The sequence below is a fragment of the Egretta garzetta genome, unplaced genomic scaffold (genome assembly GCF_000687185.1).
Source record: "Egretta garzetta isolate BGI_Z169 unplaced genomic scaffold, ASM68718v1 scaffold693, whole genome shotgun sequence".
Classification (NCBI taxonomy): Eukaryota; Metazoa; Chordata; class Aves; order Pelecaniformes; family Ardeidae; genus Egretta; species Egretta garzetta.
The window spans coordinates 642464-661221 of NW_009259178.1; the positions used below are offsets into that span (position 1 = coordinate 642464).

The 18758-nt window shown below is 47.4% G+C and overlaps 1 protein-coding gene across 1 annotated transcript; it reads left to right on the forward strand.

The window, feature by feature from the left end:
- The first annotated feature begins 17781 nt into the window (after window positions 1–17781).
- On the forward strand, window positions 17782–18135 carry TAL2 (TAL bHLH transcription factor 2). Its single transcript, XM_009635596.2, has one exon. It carries the CDS (start codon window positions 17782–17784, stop codon window positions 18133–18135), a length of 354 nt encoding a protein of 117 aa, XP_009633891.1.
- The last annotated feature ends 623 nt before the right edge of the window (window positions 18136–18758 follow it).

An 18758-nucleotide genomic window follows, 5' to 3' on the forward strand; every position in this document is an offset into this window, starting at 1 on the left:
CCCTTCCTGGGACACCATGAGCTGCCAGATGATCTGCACCAGGTCCTAGCCCTTTACTTCCAAAATACAGAACAGGCCTGTACTAAAGCGACAAGACCTAGTGAAGAAGGGACCTGACTTTTATCCACCAATATGCGCAAGTTCCCTCACCTCTGTTTTGCCTCCTTCCCTTTTGAATGTTTTCCTGCTCAAGAGGCAAGGGTGTAGATTCAGCCTTCAGTGCAAGGGAACCTCGCTAAGCTACAGTTGTACAGAGAAGTAAGGCGCTGCAGGAAATGGCACAGAGATATGCCAGCGGAGTTGCTGTCAGTTCCTCATTCCTCTTGGTATCTGCCCAGATGCCAGCATGAAGGATCAGTTTAGCAACAGAGATGATCTTCCTGAAAGTAGGAGAGCTCTTTTACCCCAGGACAAAATGATGCAATTTATCTCTTTATATTGATACTAATTAACTGCTAAATCCAGGAATATGAATTACAGCAAAGCATGGAAATGTCTTCGTGATACCTCTACTGTGGCACATGGAAATATCGCTACCACACGGTACACGGGGCACCTTGCACGACGTCCTACATCCCGCAGGTGCAATTGCTGTCCATCTTTGCACATTATCCAAGCCCAATCACATCAGCCAGCAGCTGGGAGGAGTTACCGCTTCCAGGTAGCACTAAGGTTTGAGGCCTGGTCTCTGTGCACCATACAGCAAAAGGGCAGGTCTCATTGCCACAGCTCCTCGAAAAAAAAAAACCCTACTCAGTGGAGATGACTGTGCATGTGCTGTCAGCGCACGCAAAGTCTCATCTGGCGGCTGCTTCCTAGCTTTTTTTCTTGTGCATTTTCCCAAAAAGCCAGAATTGGTTTCCCCTTCTTCCTTCAGAAGAGGAGGAGAAATTGGAGAAACAAACAGGCAGGGTGACTGCATGATACTCTGCAATCTCCGTATTTAACTAGACCACTGTGTAGCATTATTCATTTGCACTGTTGTTGGTAGGAGTGAGACACATTACACTGTAACTCTGTTTCGGTGGTATCTGTGAATGGCAGCTGTCAGGCAGGTCTTCAGAGACCTCCAGACAAATACAGCAGGCATGACTGAATATGTAAAGCAACACCAGCATCTCCAGACCTAGCTGTGAGGATGGAGTGTGTTCCTGGGAACAATAAGCCTTGGGTGATTATATTACAGCATTTCTACTGGAGAATTAAATTTAATGGTGTCTCTTTTCTTCTAGAAAGTCCAGTTTCTGTTTCCTTGGAAGGCTCAAAAACCTCTTATAGTTGCCTGGCCTTACAGATGTCCTTCTGTACAATGGAAAAAATGTCCAAATTCTACCTCTTTCACTGGCTTTGATGTGAATGTGTGGGGGAGGTTCCAACTCATGCTACCTGCTGTTTCTCCTCATCTGGAGATCTGTGTCCCCAGTTCTTTCCATTCTACAGTTAACATGTTTCTCAGCTTGGAGTTTCACCCTTTAATCATGGATGGATGTTTGGGGTGCAGACCTCGCTCTGTTGAAGCCAGCCAGCAGCTGAACTCTTCTTGTCTTGCCAGGAACTGAAACTCATCCATCTCCCCCTCCTTCTGGGAGACCTTGACTCAGCCCCAGTCAATGCCCATATGTGCTGCTGAGTTTTGCAGTAAGTTGAAGGAGCTATGGCGTTCGCTTTCTCTTCAGGTTTTTTTTTAGTCTGCCTGCTGAGTTGCTATAGGAGAGTTGGCCAGTCTCCTATATGGGAGGTCTTGGACTGTGCTTGTGGGAGAGCTGTTCTGCAGGGTTATTCCTTCTCCCCTGAGCATACAGCTGGGTTGCTCTGGCGGGTCCTGCTGCCCTTCCTTCCCACAGTTGCCACCTCAGCCAAGTCCCTGGACAACCGGACCGTGTGGCAGCTGGCAGGCAATAAAAAGATAACATGTTGGGTGTGAGGCTTCGCAAGCCCTGACCGTGCTCACCCCCGTGTCCCTACATTGTTCTGAGGGGGTAGAAGTGTGGGCTACAGCCTGAGAAGCTCTCCGGTGATGTTAGAGCAAGGGCTGGGTCTCGTTTGCTCCCAGCTGAGCTAGGGTACTGGCGAGCACAAGGGAAACTCTGCTTTTGGTTCTTGGATGTGCAGGACCCTTCTACCCAGCTCCTTTCTTCAGCGGATCTGGATGAGCCCCAGTGAACTACCCAGAGGGAAACCTGGAGGAGCCACACAAACTGGCCCTTTTCAAAGGTGATGGCTGTTCCTCATAATGCCAACTGGCTCAGCTTTCATTTCAGCTTCCTGAAGACTAATGCAGACAGATCAATTAGGGACTGCATACAAGAAGCTGCAGCTCCTCAACCCTCCCCCAGATAATAATAAAAATATGCCCCTGCTTTTCTCCTTCCTTGAAGTCCCCAGGAGAGAATTAGCGGGTGCTGCAGGTGCAGCTGTCCTGCAGGGTGGTGAGAGCAATGAATAGTAAGGTTTTTAGCTCAAGCACACTAAGGCTGTTCAGCAGCCATTGGATAATCCTCTGTTAATCAGATTATGTAAATTACTACTTCAGCATCCCTATCCCATCTCTCATCCCCCTGCTCTCCAAGCTGGAAATAAAAGGCACTCTAAAAAGGAACATTTAAACTGCAAAAAGGCAGTGCGGCTGAAAGGGGTGGGCAGCGGGTGCTGAGACGAGGAGCAGCAGAGTAGGGGGCAAAGCCAGTGCATTCCTGGAGGCCAGCACTTTGCCCTGGGATGTTACTTTTGGTGCACTGGAAGAGCATCCCTGGCCTCCCTGGAGCAACGTGACTTCCTGCCCTTTCTTTCGTGTTCATGATGTGTTATGAGTTTGTTAAGTGTTAGTTTCATAGTGTAAAGCCCAGCACCCCAAACAAGATTTAGGTGGAGAGGTGCAGCCAGCAGTCTGGACTTTGTCACTCAGCACAGCGACCAAACTGAATGGAGGGACAGATTATCACAAATGGCCACTGAAGCTGTGTCTGCAAAGCCTGGATGTGCAGGCGCTGTATCACCTAAAACCTGCACTTGTGCTTTAGTGCATGCAAGGTAATCACATCATTTGGCTCTGGGTTTCATATAGGAATATGTTTTCCTGAAACACTTGTCAGGAGCCCAGGGAAATCACAACAGCATCTTACTCAAGTTTCACCAGTACTCAAAATGTGGCTTATGGCATGCACTTGGTCTCTGAGGCTGCCACATTGTCATCCAGGTAGAAGCGGTGTTGTTGCTTTTTTTTTTTTTTTACAAACTGGAGTAGAAAGCCAAGGAAGGCAAGAGAGGTCAGTTACAACTAAAACGAAAGAGCTGAGAGCTTATTTATTCTTTGTGCGGTCACTGAAAGCCACCCAGAAAGCTCAGCTGACCTACATTTGCTGTATAATACTCCTGGCTGAAAGCAATTCCTTTTGTTTGTGACAAAGATGAAGCTGCCTCTCTCATGGCCAATGCAGACAGAGTTTTCCACTGGGCTTCTGATACTCACAGAAGACGAATAGAATTTGTTCCCCGATCCTTGTCCACACTGTTGAACACACATCCTCATACTTACATCTTGTTCACAGTGGGTAGGCAAAGATGTCTGAAGGGGGCTACTCATGGGCTATTAAAAATATTGCACATACAGAGCTCAGACCCTGCTGGTTTCACAGGTCAAGCTAATCACAGGGTATGTCTTGGTTTCATGGGCTCAGGTGACACAGCTGGGGTGAAAACATGCTAATGTGTACACAAACGACTCTATTGGTGTTAATGGAGCTGCTTCCCTGTGCTGTGATGTGAGAGAGAACAATACTCTGCAGGAACAATACTCATGGTCAGGCGGGGAATGGACACCCCGGTCCAAACTATTTTTAGGAGCTTCTGGCTGACCTTGCAAAATCATTCTGAAAATGCAGGTGGTCAGATACGCAGATTGCACAGTTCTCCCCTTGAGGAATTTTGCCAAAAATTTGTTTTCCTTTCTCTGGTTGCTGTTGTCTTTTGTAGAGCCAGTGGAAAGTAAAGAGATGTATAGCATGATTGTATGATGGAATACAGGTGAATTGAAAGAGTAATGGGGTGATTTCTGTACGCTGCGGAACAGTGCTCTTCTATAGTAACTGATGAAAATACATCGGTTTACACCAGCTGATCATCTGAAATGTAAAGATGTATTTAAAAACAATGGAAACAAAGCAACTGAATATGAAAATTGAAATTAATTGTACCATCTCTCCACCATCAAGGCAGCAATAAGGGCATACATTCATAACTGAGAAAAAACAGGATGTCAAAACTTTAAAAGCAGAGCAAGAAAGCTACCTTTCAGAGTCAGAATAGTGAGCAGGTCTGTTTTTTCTATGTGAAATGGACTGCGTAATCATGATGAACTCCTGAGAAGCTGGGTTTCTTGAAGTTTCCCTCTGCACACACATGCACTGCTGGCCCTGAAAGAGGAGCAATCTCAGGCACCAAACATGGGACCCGTCCTTCGAGGATTTCAACCTCAGCCACTCCCAAGGAGCAACCTGCACTAAGAAGAGATGCTAGGGAGATTCAGAGCGAATTCCCTTGTTCCTTGCAGGAGCTCACCTGTAAAAACAAGCCACACGGCTTCAAAGACTTGCCCATGAAGGAAGAGAGCTTGCCAGGCTGTGCAAAACCCTGGCAGCTCCCAACGCATCAAATACGTGTAGCTGGGGGTTGAGTGTTTTGCTTGAAGTCATACTGGAAATTAAATCTCTTGCTCCTGACGTTTTGCCACTAGTTAAAAGAAGTTTTAGTTGTAGAAGGCGCAAATGCATCTATGGCAAAGACCCTTCAGGGCTTATAATCTGGCCAGGAAGATTTTCTTATATTCAACTCCACGTTTCTTTGAATCCCTGCTTTCAGTGATGCTTATGTGGCGTCCTTATTGCTGCATGCGACCTGGCTGAGCTCAGCATTGTGTGCCAGTAAATACGGTAGCTGCTGATTCTCTGAGATGACTGCCTTGTTTTTCTCTATTTTAGGTGATTTCCAAAGAACTTTCAATGTCTAGGTACGTCTGTGTCAAAGGGAAAATGAGCTGCTGGTCTTTTCTCTCTTGCTCCCAGTGGAAGGTTTAGACAAACATTAGGTTTCTAGTCTCTTTCTTCTGTGGCTAAACATTTTCTTCAAGGCTATCAGCAAGTTTCAGCATTAAAAAGGAGAAGATTTTTGGCTTCTGGAATTAAGCCGAAATGTGTGGCCAGAATTTAAAGCACCCCCTGATGTGAGTGTTTTGTTAACACTAATAAGAGATTCAAAACATTACAAAAAGCTTCAGATGATGGAAGTTTAATATTTCAGCAGTCTGCATGCAGCTGCTGTTCTGAACCTCAAGCAGCCTTCTCCTGCTTGCTATATTCAAAATCTATTGATCTCAATTTTGATTTTAAAGGGCAGGAGCCCAGATGTGTGTAATTGCTTCTTATTGTTCCCATCTGTAGAGCGTGGCTGTGAACTCACAGCGAGAATGTGGCTGTGTGTTTGCAGCCTCTTGCTGTCCTTTTTCTGTCCATCACTTTCTGTGTGCTGCTTTCAACACACTGAAAGGGGTCACCCCACAAAGGGGGAAAAATAATTTGAACCCAGGCCCATCTTCTCAAATCTCTGCCCATTTTTAGGCAGGATTCTCTCTGATTTCCTTCTCATCTGCAGTAAGAATTTTGCTGGAGAAAGACAGGGTTTGAGGTCTGGCCCAGTGTGTAACACAAATGTGTTTTTTTTTTTCCCATCTGACCATTAATCTATCCTGGAGAGGCTTCTGTTTGTCCTGGAAGCTGTGTGGCAGCAGGATAAAGCCTTTTGCTCCTGCTTGCATACCACACAGTTACATATGTGAGGAACAGCTTTTCTTCGTTTAGGAAGAGGAATAACTAGGGCTACTCCCCTAGGGCATTTTAGGGTCTGGAATTTAAATGCTGGCATGCCGAATTTCAAAAAGAGACATGAGAAGCCCAGTTTTGAGGTTGTTCACACTTTGCAGCTACCCACACATTCCTGACTTCTTCAAAGCAGCCAAGGCTCACACCTTGTGCGTTGCAGAGCCACGCCTGTGGATGCTGCTGCGTAAAGAACTGACAGCGCGGGCAGCCCGTCACTTCGTCTGGGCCTAACTGCTACCGGTACCAGGCCTAACTGCTACCGGTACCCGTGGCACTGGGGCAAGCTGATGAGCTGACTGAAGCGTGGCTCCTCAGAAGAAGAGTGCACTGAAAATGAGTTCAGCACAGCCTCTGGTGGGAGGACATGCTGGGCATGATAGCAGAAATGGGGAAAGAGAATGTCCTCCCAAGGGGACCCATACCTGTTCTCCTCTTCAGCCTCAGTTCTCACCCATGAGAGGGCTGAGACTACATTTTCTTTTCTCTCCCTGCTTTTGTTCCATCAAACTTGCCGCGGAATGTCTCTCTGCTAGGGAGAATGTGTGCCTGCCTGGCAGAGTGTCCTTGACACCAATGCTGGCTCAGCACCCGGGACCTCCTGGCCAGGGCCTGACAGTGGGTCATGACGTGTCCCAGCAGTGCAGGAGACAGTGCCGCTGTGCTTGCAGCAGATGCAGAGCTTTGCTGTGGTGACCTCTCAGAGGAGGAAAGAAGTTGGGGCTGCAGGGTGCCAGGGGGCAGTGGGGAGCAGGAGGGGAAGGTGAGGACCTCCCAGGTGCTGCGGGTTGCACAGCCTCAACTGGGCTGCCACAGAGGTCTTCAGGAGGAGTTAATTCCCTCCTACAACAGGAGGGAAACGAGGGGACCTTGGGATGTGACTGAAGCACCGAACAATGTGGTGGTGGCTTTTCTGAAGTACATGGGAGGGAGTTAGGTTGTCCCTTTTTCTCCTCATGTTTCCCCAGTGAGGCAAGTTCCTCACCATGAGCCCAGCTCTGGAGAGGGCACGTGTCTGGCAGCAACAGGAGCAGGATCCATCTCTCTTGCATGGATAAGTGAGTGAGAATGAACAGCAGCCCATCCAGCCCCTGTCCTTGCAAAGACAGACACTTTCCTGGCTGTATATTTTATAGTGCTCTGTCTGGCCAGGTTTTGAAAACCCTAGGCAGTGAAGTATCCAAGCAGCTAGGGCTAAAGAGCTTCAGCTCCCTCCCCTTTCTGGACTGGCAAGTCCCCTTCCCTACAGTTGCGTGCTGGCTGGAGCATCTCAGGGCGGATTTTGGGTAAATAATGGGTTGGAGGAAGTAACAGAGAGGAGGGGCACTCTGCAACTTTCCAATGTAAATTACATGGAAATTAGGCTTCTGTGAGGCCAAAGGCCCCTCTGGAATAGGGCCTTTAGTTAACATAACACTTGTGCTAAATGAAGCGGTTGACACAGCTTTCAGGCTGTAGTGCCGCTGTTAATTTACCGTGTGAAAGGGCTGAACCTCCAGTTGAGCTCTGCGGGGAGCAACTTGCCCTGGCGGGGACGGGGAGCTCGTTCTCTCCGGAGAGCAACCACATCATTCCACTGCTGGGTTGTTAATATTTATGGGGGCAATCCTGTTAACTGAAACGTTCGCAGTGCTTTTGAAAACCTGGTAGGTGAGCCCTACCCTGCCAGCTTGCTGGTTTGGATGAGGCAGCCCGGGTAAGAGCTGAGCTTTCTTGAGGCTTGACAGGGGAAAGCAGTGGAGTCTGCTTAAAGCTGGCTTACCCTGGATGCAGGCGTTTTCCTGCCCCATGACTGTAGTGGGGTGATGAGCTGAGGCTTCTCCTTCCCCGTCCCTTGCTCCCCTTTAGTATCCTGTTGCTCCCAGTCTGTAAGTAGGTATCTTGCTCTTGTTGTCCCTATTTACTCTTATCTCCATCTGAACCAAACTCCAGCGCCAAATGGAGAAGAGGATGGAGCTGCAGATGAAGCCATACGGGTCCCAAAGGCTTTGTATGTTTGTACCAAGGTGGCTTGTGCCTGGGGCAATTTTGTGGCTATTTTCATAGAATCATAGAATAGTTTGGGTCAGAATGGACCTTTAAAGGTCATCTAGTCCAACTACGCTACAATAAGCAGGCACATCTCCAACTAGGTCAGGTTGCTCAGAGCCCCATCCAACCTGACCTCAAATGTTTCTAGGGATGGGGCATCTACTGCCTCTCTGGGCAACCTGTGCCACTGTTTCCCCTACAAAGAGAGTTGTTATCCAGTGGGAGAGTGAGGCTGGATGGACCACTCTCTGTCATAGACACAGGTGTGTGTGCTCCAGTGATGGAGACGGTGTTAGTTTGCAATTTTGGGTTTTTTGCTGTCAGATGTCAGCTTGCTTGCCTGTTGTCCCTGAGCTGAGAGGAAGTTTTGGGGCCACCCCAGAAGCGGAGAAAGAAGTCTCTGTTTCACCGGCCCTGCATCCCAGCCTCAGAGGTATGGAGCTGGCTCATCTTAGCTGTACAACCATGAATTTAACTTACCCTTAGCGCACTGCGTGGGCCCTGAAGTGACAGGCAATTCACACCTGCAGCCTCCTGTTGTCACGCGGACTCGGGCAGAGGGCCAGCACAGGGCCTGGGGCAAGCGCTGCGGCAGCTGTAGCTGTAGCTGTCCTCCAGGCTGCAGAAGGTGCTGGCCGCGACTCTAAGTGAAAGGGAGCTTTCCCCCAAAAAGGTAGTGCAGGACCAATTTGCCCACAGGTGGTCACCCCCACGACCTCATTGCACTTGCTGTCAGAGCGGAGAGCAAGCCTCCTGCTTAGGCATACACTTCATACACCAGCCTGCTCCTCAGTACTGAGTCATGTTAAAGCGGGCTTTTGAAGGAGTACTGCGTCTCTCTCTCTGGAAATATTTACAAGCTCAGAGCTGATGAAACCAATAATTAAAAAAAAATTCCCCCAAAAAAGAAGAAAAGAGAAGAATTAGATTCTTGCCACGAGCAGCTTCCACCTTTTCCTGCAAAGTGCACCTGACCTAGCCAGAGTCGCTCTAAGGCTGCTAAGCACAGTCTCGGCTACTGCCCCACACCAGCCCCAGAAAAGGGCAGAGAGATGGTGGTGAGAAAAGAAAAGGCAGGACAGAGAGAATCTCCTGGGAGATGCAAAACAAGCTCCCTGGATTGCTAGGACTAGTGGTGACACGCGCCAGACAAAGGACCTGCTACTCTATAAATGAGGCAGCCAGGACCCGCGCTAGGCTGACTCCAGTGAGAGCAAGCTCTGCAGCCAGGCACTGTGAGAGTAGTCGGGAAAGAAAAAATAGGGAGCATCCGATTTTGCTATCCGTTCGCCCGCTGACCAGGTTTCAAGAGCCACAGGCACCTGTGACCAGAAAAGTAAGTGACAACGGCCTCTTCTCTTTACAGCATTGTCTCCCCTCTTTCACGCTTATCTTGCAACTTTCTTAGGAATGCCAACATTTCCTCTTGGAGCAGGGAATATCCTTAAAGGAAGGAATTTCTGCAACAGCTTTTTAACATCCACTGGATTTTTATTTCTTATTGTGGCACCTCTGGATCTGGTCACCAAAAAGTTAAGAGCAAGGCACCTGATCTCACAAACAGAATAGTTACACAAATGTCCACTTACAGGTGGCTGTGTTTAATTAAGCGAAGTAACTGTGCTGCCCTCTTTTTGTGCCTCGACTTCTCAAATTCTTAGTATCCGCAGAGACTCAGTGAATCAGACCTCATGCCAGGAGAAATTATTAATTGGCTTTACTACTTTTGAAAGAAATGTTGATGCTTAGATGTGGAGCAAACTAATGTGACTTTAAAATCACTTTTCCTACTGTTCCTAGATTTTCTTGCATCATAACTGTATAATCACACACCAGGCAAACTCATTTATACCACTGCAAAGTGCTGTAAATCAGAGTTATTGCACTGGTGCAAAATGATTACACAGGGCATCATAGACTCACTGAGTTTAGATCTAAAACTTAACAGAATTCTCAAATGGTGTTTGATATTTAAAACAAATTATTTCCAAAAGCACAGATAATCGTGCATTTGTTAGACTTTACCGTATGCTTACGCACTAGACTGTGTGGAAATCCTCTGACAGTGTTAACAGGCAAAGATGTAAAGAAACAGTTTTCAATTCCCACCCTCATATATTTAAAAAGATCCCCACTACTTTATTGGTTGTCTGTCTTACAGGTGATGCGTAAGTAAAATACATAGGCACTTGAATTTTGCTCAGTTCAAGAGTTCACTTAGAAGGAAAAGCTTGGCAATTTTATTAATTTCATTTCTGCTGGTAAATATCAGTAACTCCCAGATTTGTAAAAAAACTTTTGAAAACTGCCAACCTAGAACATGTTTATATTTCCAGGGGTAGCCTTCTGCATAAAGCTGTTTATGCCTGAGAAAGTTAATAAACAATAAAACAAGCATTTTTCTGAAGTAGCTGTCTCGATCCTTCCTGATTTCCATATAACAGTATAGGATGAAATTTGATTTTTAGAACCTTTTTCCACCATGTGGAAACTGTATCATTTCACAAAAAATAACTAAAATAAATACATCTTGTTTTTACTGCCTGTTTACATAAATCATTAGAGCAGTTGTGATATGAGCAGCTGATCCAAGAAATTAAGTGCTCACAGAGTCAGTAGGAGGCTTGGGGACTAAAGGCAGGTGCCCAGGAGAGCGCGGTTGAGGCAGGGATGATCTTCGTGCTGATGTTTCTATCAGGCGTAGCCCCACGGAGGTTAGTGGCATGGCATTTAGGGGAAACAGGATTGTGGTCCTTGTCTTGCAGTGGTTTGTATCACATTTTTGAAAGTTACAGTTTGCCGTGGTGGTTATGTTTCTCTGTGCTTATGGTGACTTCCAGTCTTGCACACAGCAGACCCAGTTAATTCCTGGGATGATGCCTTGGTGGTCAGCAGACTGGTTTTAACTTTTGTTTTGTAGGAAGACAGGCTCTGCATGCCGCTATCAGGATGCTGTCAAACTTTCAGTCTTGCCTTTGCTGAAGACGCAGAGAGATTTACTATCAATCAGCCTCAGAGAGCAGACCTGGATAAAATGCAAAAGCAAATATTCTCTGGGGGGTCATATCCAAACATAATCTACCTTCCCCTGATGTAAATGTCCCTTAGCACTGGATTTTCTCCTTCTCTGCTCCTAACAACTCCTGTCTTTGCCAAGTTGTAAGACATGCAGCATCTGGTTCTCCCCTCCTCCTTCACATTACTTTCAGTAAGGAGGATGTGGACTTTCCTACATATGCAGGCAAGGCAAGGAAGTTAAAGCAAATGGACCTATTTCTGCTATTAACAGCTACCTTACTGCCTCATAGTGGCAGGTGCCGAGAGAGGCATGCAGGAATGAGTGCTGTAAGGAGGTGGGAGCATGTATCTGCGTGGAACAGGGTTTTGCACGCTAGGTCTAGAAGAAATGAGTCCCTGAAGAACTCCTGGAAGACCATCAAACTGTTTTTCTTCTTCTCCGTGTTAATCCTGAAGCACAGGGATAGTGTCTGCATGTAGTATTTGGCAAGTCAGTTAGGCAGAGACTTGTTTTTAAAGGAAAGCCAGTGAAACTGTAGTTCAGACTTTGACACAAGAGGGCCTTACTGGAGAGGGGACCAGGAGGACAGAGAAGCATTTTTCCAAGAAAGACTGTTGGATCTTCTTGAACAGAAAATAATACAAGTACAAGTTTAGAGACTGAAGGCTAAACCTCTTGGCAGAGTGCTCCTTTCTCAGCTTTGCAAGCTGTCATTCCATGCCAATGCACTACACCTCCATTTAGCAAAAGCTGTTGCAGCCCACGAGTCGGTTCTTTGTTTTCCACAGAGCTGTGGTGTAATTCCACTTTAATGCAAAGGAACACAAAACGCATTGACAAGAGGGGAGCCATAGGAAAAAAATCAAACCAACAAACCCCAAACCACTCCCATGTGCAGAGCAAACCTTTCCTTGAGTAAACCTCTTCATCACTATTGGCAAGTTCTTAACCACACGTTTTGTGCTCTCCCAAACGCCTGCTGGGTAGCAGCCCATCGCTTTACAGACCTACCTTTCCTGAGGCAGCCTTAGGGGACATAATTCCAGGGTGTCCAGGTTATGAAATCTGCAGACTAGGCTGATTTCTCAGAAAGCAGGGAGCTCGCTCTGCCACTGAAGGTCTGCACCCTCTAGGAGGGCAACCAGATTACAAAGCTAAGCAACCCAGGGGCAACACTGGGTCTGGCGAAAAACTTGCCTTTTGGAACTGTGGTCACATACAGAGTAGTATCCCCAAACATGAAGGCTGACTTAAACTTGAGACCCTTACACAGTTGCTTTTGAAGACTCCAGCGATTTGCTTTTTCTAAAGGTTCAACGAGAGCAGAGTATAGCTGTGAGAGTTTCTGTAAATGCTGCCCTTAGACAGGAGGGCTCCCAGAAGCAGAGATTCTACTACGTGCATTTTGTCCCAGATTTACAAACTCTGAAAAAACGTAAATCAGTCTGTCAGTGGTGACTGGTTTTTATAGCGCTTTTGCTGCTCTGCTGTACTTTGTACCATGGTATGATTGTCAGATAACACTCCCAACAGAGGCGTGAGGCAGTGAAAGGAGCTCTTGTTTACTCCTGAAATAGCTCCTCTTCCCACATCTTATTTGAAATAAAATGAAGTTCACCACTGGTGTTAGGAATCACCCTGCGAGCGCTGGGAGAGGTTCTTTGCTTTCATTACACCAACACAGCACCTACCAATGCCAAACAAGGCTGGGCCACAGTGTGTTGGCATCTGCTCTAACACACACACAAAAATGCTTACCTCTCCACAAACCTTGCAGCTGAGACACTAATGACAGGTGGGAGGGACATTGAGGTGCAGCAAAAAAAAAAAAAAAAAAGGAATTTGCCTGAGGCAAAGGAACAGCAGAAATGAGGACAGAAGTTCAGTTCCCCAATTGCCTGCCCAGCATTTGGCTCACTGCACTGTGCTCGCTCCCTGTGTCCTTGTCTACCCAATGCATCTGTGGGATTTCAGGTGAGAGGCAGTTGGGAAGGGATATGGTGCCGAGATACAGGGAGGTGGCAATGGAGAGAAGGGGCTGAGGAAAGCTGGGAAGGAAGAGCCTGCTCCTCTTGCAAGCTGTCAAGCTGGGATGCTTTGTCCCCTCTCCTCTTCCTTCCCCTCCCAAACCAAAGGGAGTCCTTTCAATCCAAGGAACCATGCAGCAAACACAGGGTGGTTCAGCTGCAAAGCATTTGAGCTTATTTCTCCTAGGGGTTGGGGGGAAAAAAAAAAAGTCACACATTATGGATAGGCAGTGTAATGCCTTGTGACATCCATGCTCAATCTTCCCCTCTGCATGGAGCAGAGTACCATGCTCTGAGGCTCGCATGAAACTGAAGATGGAAACAATGAGCTTCCTCTTGCTCCTCTTCTCCAGGTCACACTGATACAAAGTGAACAAAGCACAGCAGCAGCAAGGAACGATAGCTGGGGAACCTTTGCTCCCAGTGGTAGACCAGGCTCACAAGCACCTGCCTGACAGAGGAAACAGGCACCATCTGCTCTTCTGTTGCCATTTACTTAAGGGCTGAGGGGACTTCACAAAATCCAATGCAATGTGTTAAATAACCAATTTTAGCAGGCACTGGGTTTCCCCTGTGGAGTAACAGTGTGGCACTGCAGGTTTACCAGAAGCACTCCCAGTTCTTGCTGGCAGCAGGCATCTGCTGTCTGATTAAGATTTGCAGGAGTAGGTCTCCAGTGGCCAGTTTCAACATGGATTTAACTTCACTGAGGTCAAAGGTATAACTTGAGGGAGGAACTTTCTCATCCAAGATCTTTATTTAATAGCAGCCTGCTAATTATGACTGAGTGCTGGGCTCCTGGCGAGTCCCCTGCCAGCCCTCAGACATTAACTGCTGGCTCGAGGGCCATTTGCTGAGGAATGTCCTAGCAGAGATGGTGCTTTGTGCCTAAGCTGCTCTGCTGCTGCTGCTGCTGCCTGAATGGCTTTTGCATAGAGAGGCTGTGAGAACCACTGCTACTGAGGGAGAGATCTTCATCTTTTCTATTGTTTAGTCTTTTGTCTGGCGACACTTGTGGCTGCATTACCCGCAGCCAGCATTTCCCTCCCCACCACCACTATTTTTGTATTTTTCAAAGGGATCCTGCAGGGAGGTGGAAAGAGCTCCAGTTACCTGTTTGGTGGCTGGTGGTATTTCGTTCTGTCTCTTCCTGGCTGTTGGAGCAGATTCACCGCTGGGCTGGGGTTACTTCTTCGCACAATTCTTTTTACATACTGCAGATGTGGATCTTAGCTCATGAAACTGCACTTACCTACTATTTCTGGATGCGTCTTCCTGATCTGAGTTAAATCCTGCCCTCAGAGGCAACATTTTGCCCTTCAGAGTAATTCCTCCAGTGAAAATGGTGTAACCTTCCAGATTTACATTCCTAAGAGCAAAATTAATCCTCCTGAATTTAAGCTGCTGTCTTCCCGGGTTTCTTTCTTGTCAGCTAAATGTGGGGCTGTTAACCTGTGGTTAGGGAAGGTGACCAGAAAGCACAGAATCCAGGCTTGCAGGTTAATGCAATTCATTTGTCCATGTGATCTGTACAAACAGGTGATTTCTGCACAGATTTAAAATGGACCAGAGGGATATAAGCCGCACACAGCCACTAGACAATACATATTTTATGGAGTGCACCAGAGAAAGCTAAAGAATACATTGCTCAGATGTGCAACGTTAGCAAAGACCTGAAGCTGCACGTAATATCTTATTGAAAGCCAAGGCTGGTGGGGAGGGTTGGAGAGAAGGAGGGAGGAGGAGGAAGGGAATGAGACAAAAGGAATGGAAATCAGATCCCTTGTCAGCAAACTGGCTGCATTTTAACTGGAAGGTGCTGTGGTTACAGACAACCCGAGGGATGTGTAGGTGATGACGGGAGAAAAGAAGCTGTGCTGAAACGTTACAATTACTGCAGGATTGGCCCAGGCTCGTTTTTCTCTTACGTTTCTAGTTGAAACTCTGAGCACAACAACAGGAAACCTGCACCAATAAAGAGGAAAGGGAGGGAGGAATTTAAGGTGGAGAGATGTACAGAGGTGGATTACACCTGCAATGAAGCTCCCCATAGAGCTATGAGCGCAAGAGGAGGCACTGGGAGAGGGAAGGAGCTGTTGTTTGCTGATCTTGAATAAATGTCAGAAATACAAACACATGTTTTTGAAGCGTAAAGCAGGAGCTGGTCTCACAAAGGCATCTGTTTGCTGACAAGGCTTGTGACCACAAATGTAGTATTGTCCTTTCCAAAGGCAAGAGAAGAGAGACAAAGAAAGCATGGTGGGAAGGAGTAGGCTGGGGTTATTTTTCCACCAATAATACCGGTAACAGGACCAGACGATACGGTCACAGTGCCAGGGCTGGATGCTAACCCGCCTCCCTGAAGCACTGCGCTGGGGACTGTCTGCAGCAGGAGAAAGAGAAGGAACAGACCCTCTGTTGGTATTGGTAGCGGAGGTGTAAACAGGCATCCAGCACACCCAGACCCACATACCGGAATTACAGTGCAGAAACTGAAAGGCTTGGCAAAATGCAATCCACCTGACTCATTAGAAGAAACGTGGAAGCCCAAATAACTTTCCCCATGTTATAAAAAATAAGCGCCTTCGTCCACGGATACATCTTTCTTAAAAAATCTGCTTACAAACCAAAACCAAGCAGCAAACACAGAAGAGAGAGAGAGAGGCAGGTGGCACTCTGAATTTCACGTGGATCCAAGCAGCTGCTCGGAAGGATAAAACTGTAAAGGCAAAAGTTTTGCCTTGGGGAGTGAATGTGCGCACCGCAGTAGAGAGGAGCACTGGAGGACAGCGTTTAAAATCTGTGTCACTGACGTGGCACCGTTCTTGACAAAAAGGTACATGCTAGCTGTGTCAGGTAGGTGCAAAGTACCAAGTAGAGTTGTTCCATAGCACAAACCAAAAGTAATACATGGAGTAGGAGAATAATAGTAATGATAAAAAAAAAAGATGCAATCCCCATTCAGATTAAGCAATGGATCTCAACCTAAGTCTACAGAAAATATGAAAAGCTCTCAGCAACCTGAAATATGAGGGTTTGTTTTTTAAATGACCCTCTAGCGAAGCAAAGACATTTTGATGAGACAATTTTCTCATCCCCTAAAGGCAGAGCAGACAACTGGGCCTGACAGTAATTTCAGACTTCTACCAAAATAGAAACGTGTTAGCTCTGTAAAGGCTACAGCCGAGAGGAGCCTGCAAGGCATGGGTGGCATGAGCATAGCCGTATATAGCATATACGGGTGCATCTGTACTAGCTGCATCTGTGGCCGAGGTCTCTGAACACGGCTCTGACATAATTTCTGATGCTGTAACTGTGTTTCCCTGGTGATTTGTAACCAGTGCTGGACTGGGACTTGAAGGAGCTGGGAGGGAACTTCCCCATCTGCCGTGCATGTCTTGTCTCCCTGCCAGGGCACCCCACTTAACCTCTGAGTCACAGCGGGATTTCTTTATTCACCCAGACTATTACCACGTACTCGGGTGACCCCTGAGTGTCTTGCACAGTATGAGGCTGCTTCCACATGGACATGGGATTGCAGCCGGGGTGACACCCCAAAGTTTCCTCCTTCTGGGGGTGAAGTGTGCCCCCTGCTCCCCAGTCACCTGTGGGACTGCTGTAAGGATGGGTTTGCCAATGAGTATAAAAAGCTGAGGTTTTCACATGCGTAAGAGGGTAAGTGGAAACATTTGTCCTTTAGTCTCTTGGCTGTGGGTAGTTTTTCCCTGCTCCAACTGTCTGCATGCCATTGGCATAAAAAGCAGCTTCAGAAATGGAGAAGCACGTGTCTCCCGCAGGGCTGTGGGAGAGAAGGGAAGACTCTTCCCAGTGGTGGTGGGAGCAGGGTTAGGGCAACCCCAAGAGCTTTTGGCAACCTTCCTGGTAAATGGCATTTAAAATAACCGTGTGCCCCTTGCACAGTGCTCTTCTGTTGCCAGGTCTGCTCTGGGCACTGGGTTCCCTTTGCTGCTCAGCTCTGTGAGACAGGGTGGACAGGTAATGCCTATGTAGACATTTTGGCTGGGATGCCTGCATATTTCGTAGGACTCGCACTTTCCCGCTGCAGCCTGCACTCATGGCACTTGTGGCAGAAGCCTGAATGGATCAGGCTGAAGAGTCTCTGCCACCAGCAGTGAGCAGTCAGCGTGGGCTGGGCAGGGAACCAGACTTGCTTCCCTGGAGAAGTCTCCTGGAATAACCATACTCACACGCGCAGTGTGACAGCAGTGTCAGCTGTCTGCTCACAGGAGCCCTGTGATGAACGTCCACCTGGCTGAGCTCCAGCCCCAAGTCACCAAGCTTGGGCCAGCTGGGAGCAGCCCCCAAGAAGGTGTGAACTGGGGCTGGGAAAGCATGGATATGTTCTGCCCTGGCCCTGCCTGCCTTCCCGCCTAAAAAGTGCCTGGGTGTCCCTCATGCAGCCTGGTGGGATGACTAATGCATTGGCTATTGGGAATTCTGTGGCAGGGGAAGCCTCAGGAGCCTGGAGAAGCTGGGCTCATAGCAGCACCAAATCCTTGTACGAGGAAATTAAACTCTATTTATTCCTTTGTGAAGTCCTTACTGGACTCTGGCATCTGGTAGGAGCTGTGATGCTTATGATCATGGCTGTGAACGGAGACATGACTTTAGGGATTAGGATGGATCTGTGCAGGACATGCAGGTCAAGGGCATCAATCAGCCACAGTGGGCAAAAATTAGAGATGCCTAGCACCACCACTGTGGGCTCGCTGCTGGTCCAGAGGTTACAGTGCCCCCAGAGCAGCAGGCTGCATGAAAGCCAGGGATATCTTGCATTCACTCACCATCTCCTTTGCTTTGCAGCACCTTGAGAATGACAAGGAAGATCTTCACCAACACCAGGGAGCGATGGAGGCAGCAAAATGTCAACAGCGCCTTTGCCAAGCTGAGGAAACTCATTCCCACCCACCCACCAGACAAAAAACTGAGCAAGAATGAGACACTCCGGTTAGCTATGAGATACATCAACTTCCTCGTCAAGGTCCTGGGAGAGCCAGGCCTGCAGCAGACGGCAGTGGCAGCACGAGGCAGCATCCTGGGGTTCTTCCAGCAAGCCCCACACTTGCAAAGCATGGAGGAGCTGACACTGATTGAAAACTGTGGTGTCTCGTCACCTGGCATGAGCAGCAATATAGTAGAGTGCTGGTCAGAGACATCATCTCCCTAGCAAACAATGAGACATGCAGTCTTGGCAGTAGTCTGATAGTCCCCTTTTTTTTGCAGAATTTGTGGGTTGCTCCTCTATGTATTGTGATTATTTATTTATATTTATTACTGTTTTATTTGGTATACATTTTTATTTAATAGGAAAGGAAATCATTGGTCAGCCAACAACCTGGAAGACCAGACAGAGAAATTGCAGCCCCTGGGAACTTGGAAGGACTCACGGCTGTCACAGCAGAGTCCAAGCCAGAAGAGCCTTCTGCCCTGATCTCCTCCATAAATCAGGCCATAGAAATTCATCCAGTGTTTCTGGCAGGGAAGGAGATTATTCTCCCACGCTATTTCAAGGAAACACTACTTGAGTTCAAGAATGATGACTACACCACAAAATTTGTCCAAGACAGACATCTGACCTTGGTAGTGAAAGGTTTTGAGAGATACAGTATTTGCCACAGTCCTCCACCAGTGGTTCCAGGGGCAAACTGCACTCACTCTTGAGCCTGTGAGTCTTATTTTCAGCCTGATTCCTTTTTTTTTTAAAATACAAATCCTAGCCCTTGAACCTGGCTACGTCTTTCTCCATCAGTCTGGAGGGATCCCTAGTGTCAGAGAAAAATGCTATTAAAC

Coding starts and splice junctions, on each gene's coding strand:
- TAL2 (XM_009635596.2), top strand. CDS start 17,782: ATGACAAGGAAGATCTTCACCAACACCAGGGAGCGATGGAGGCAGCAA.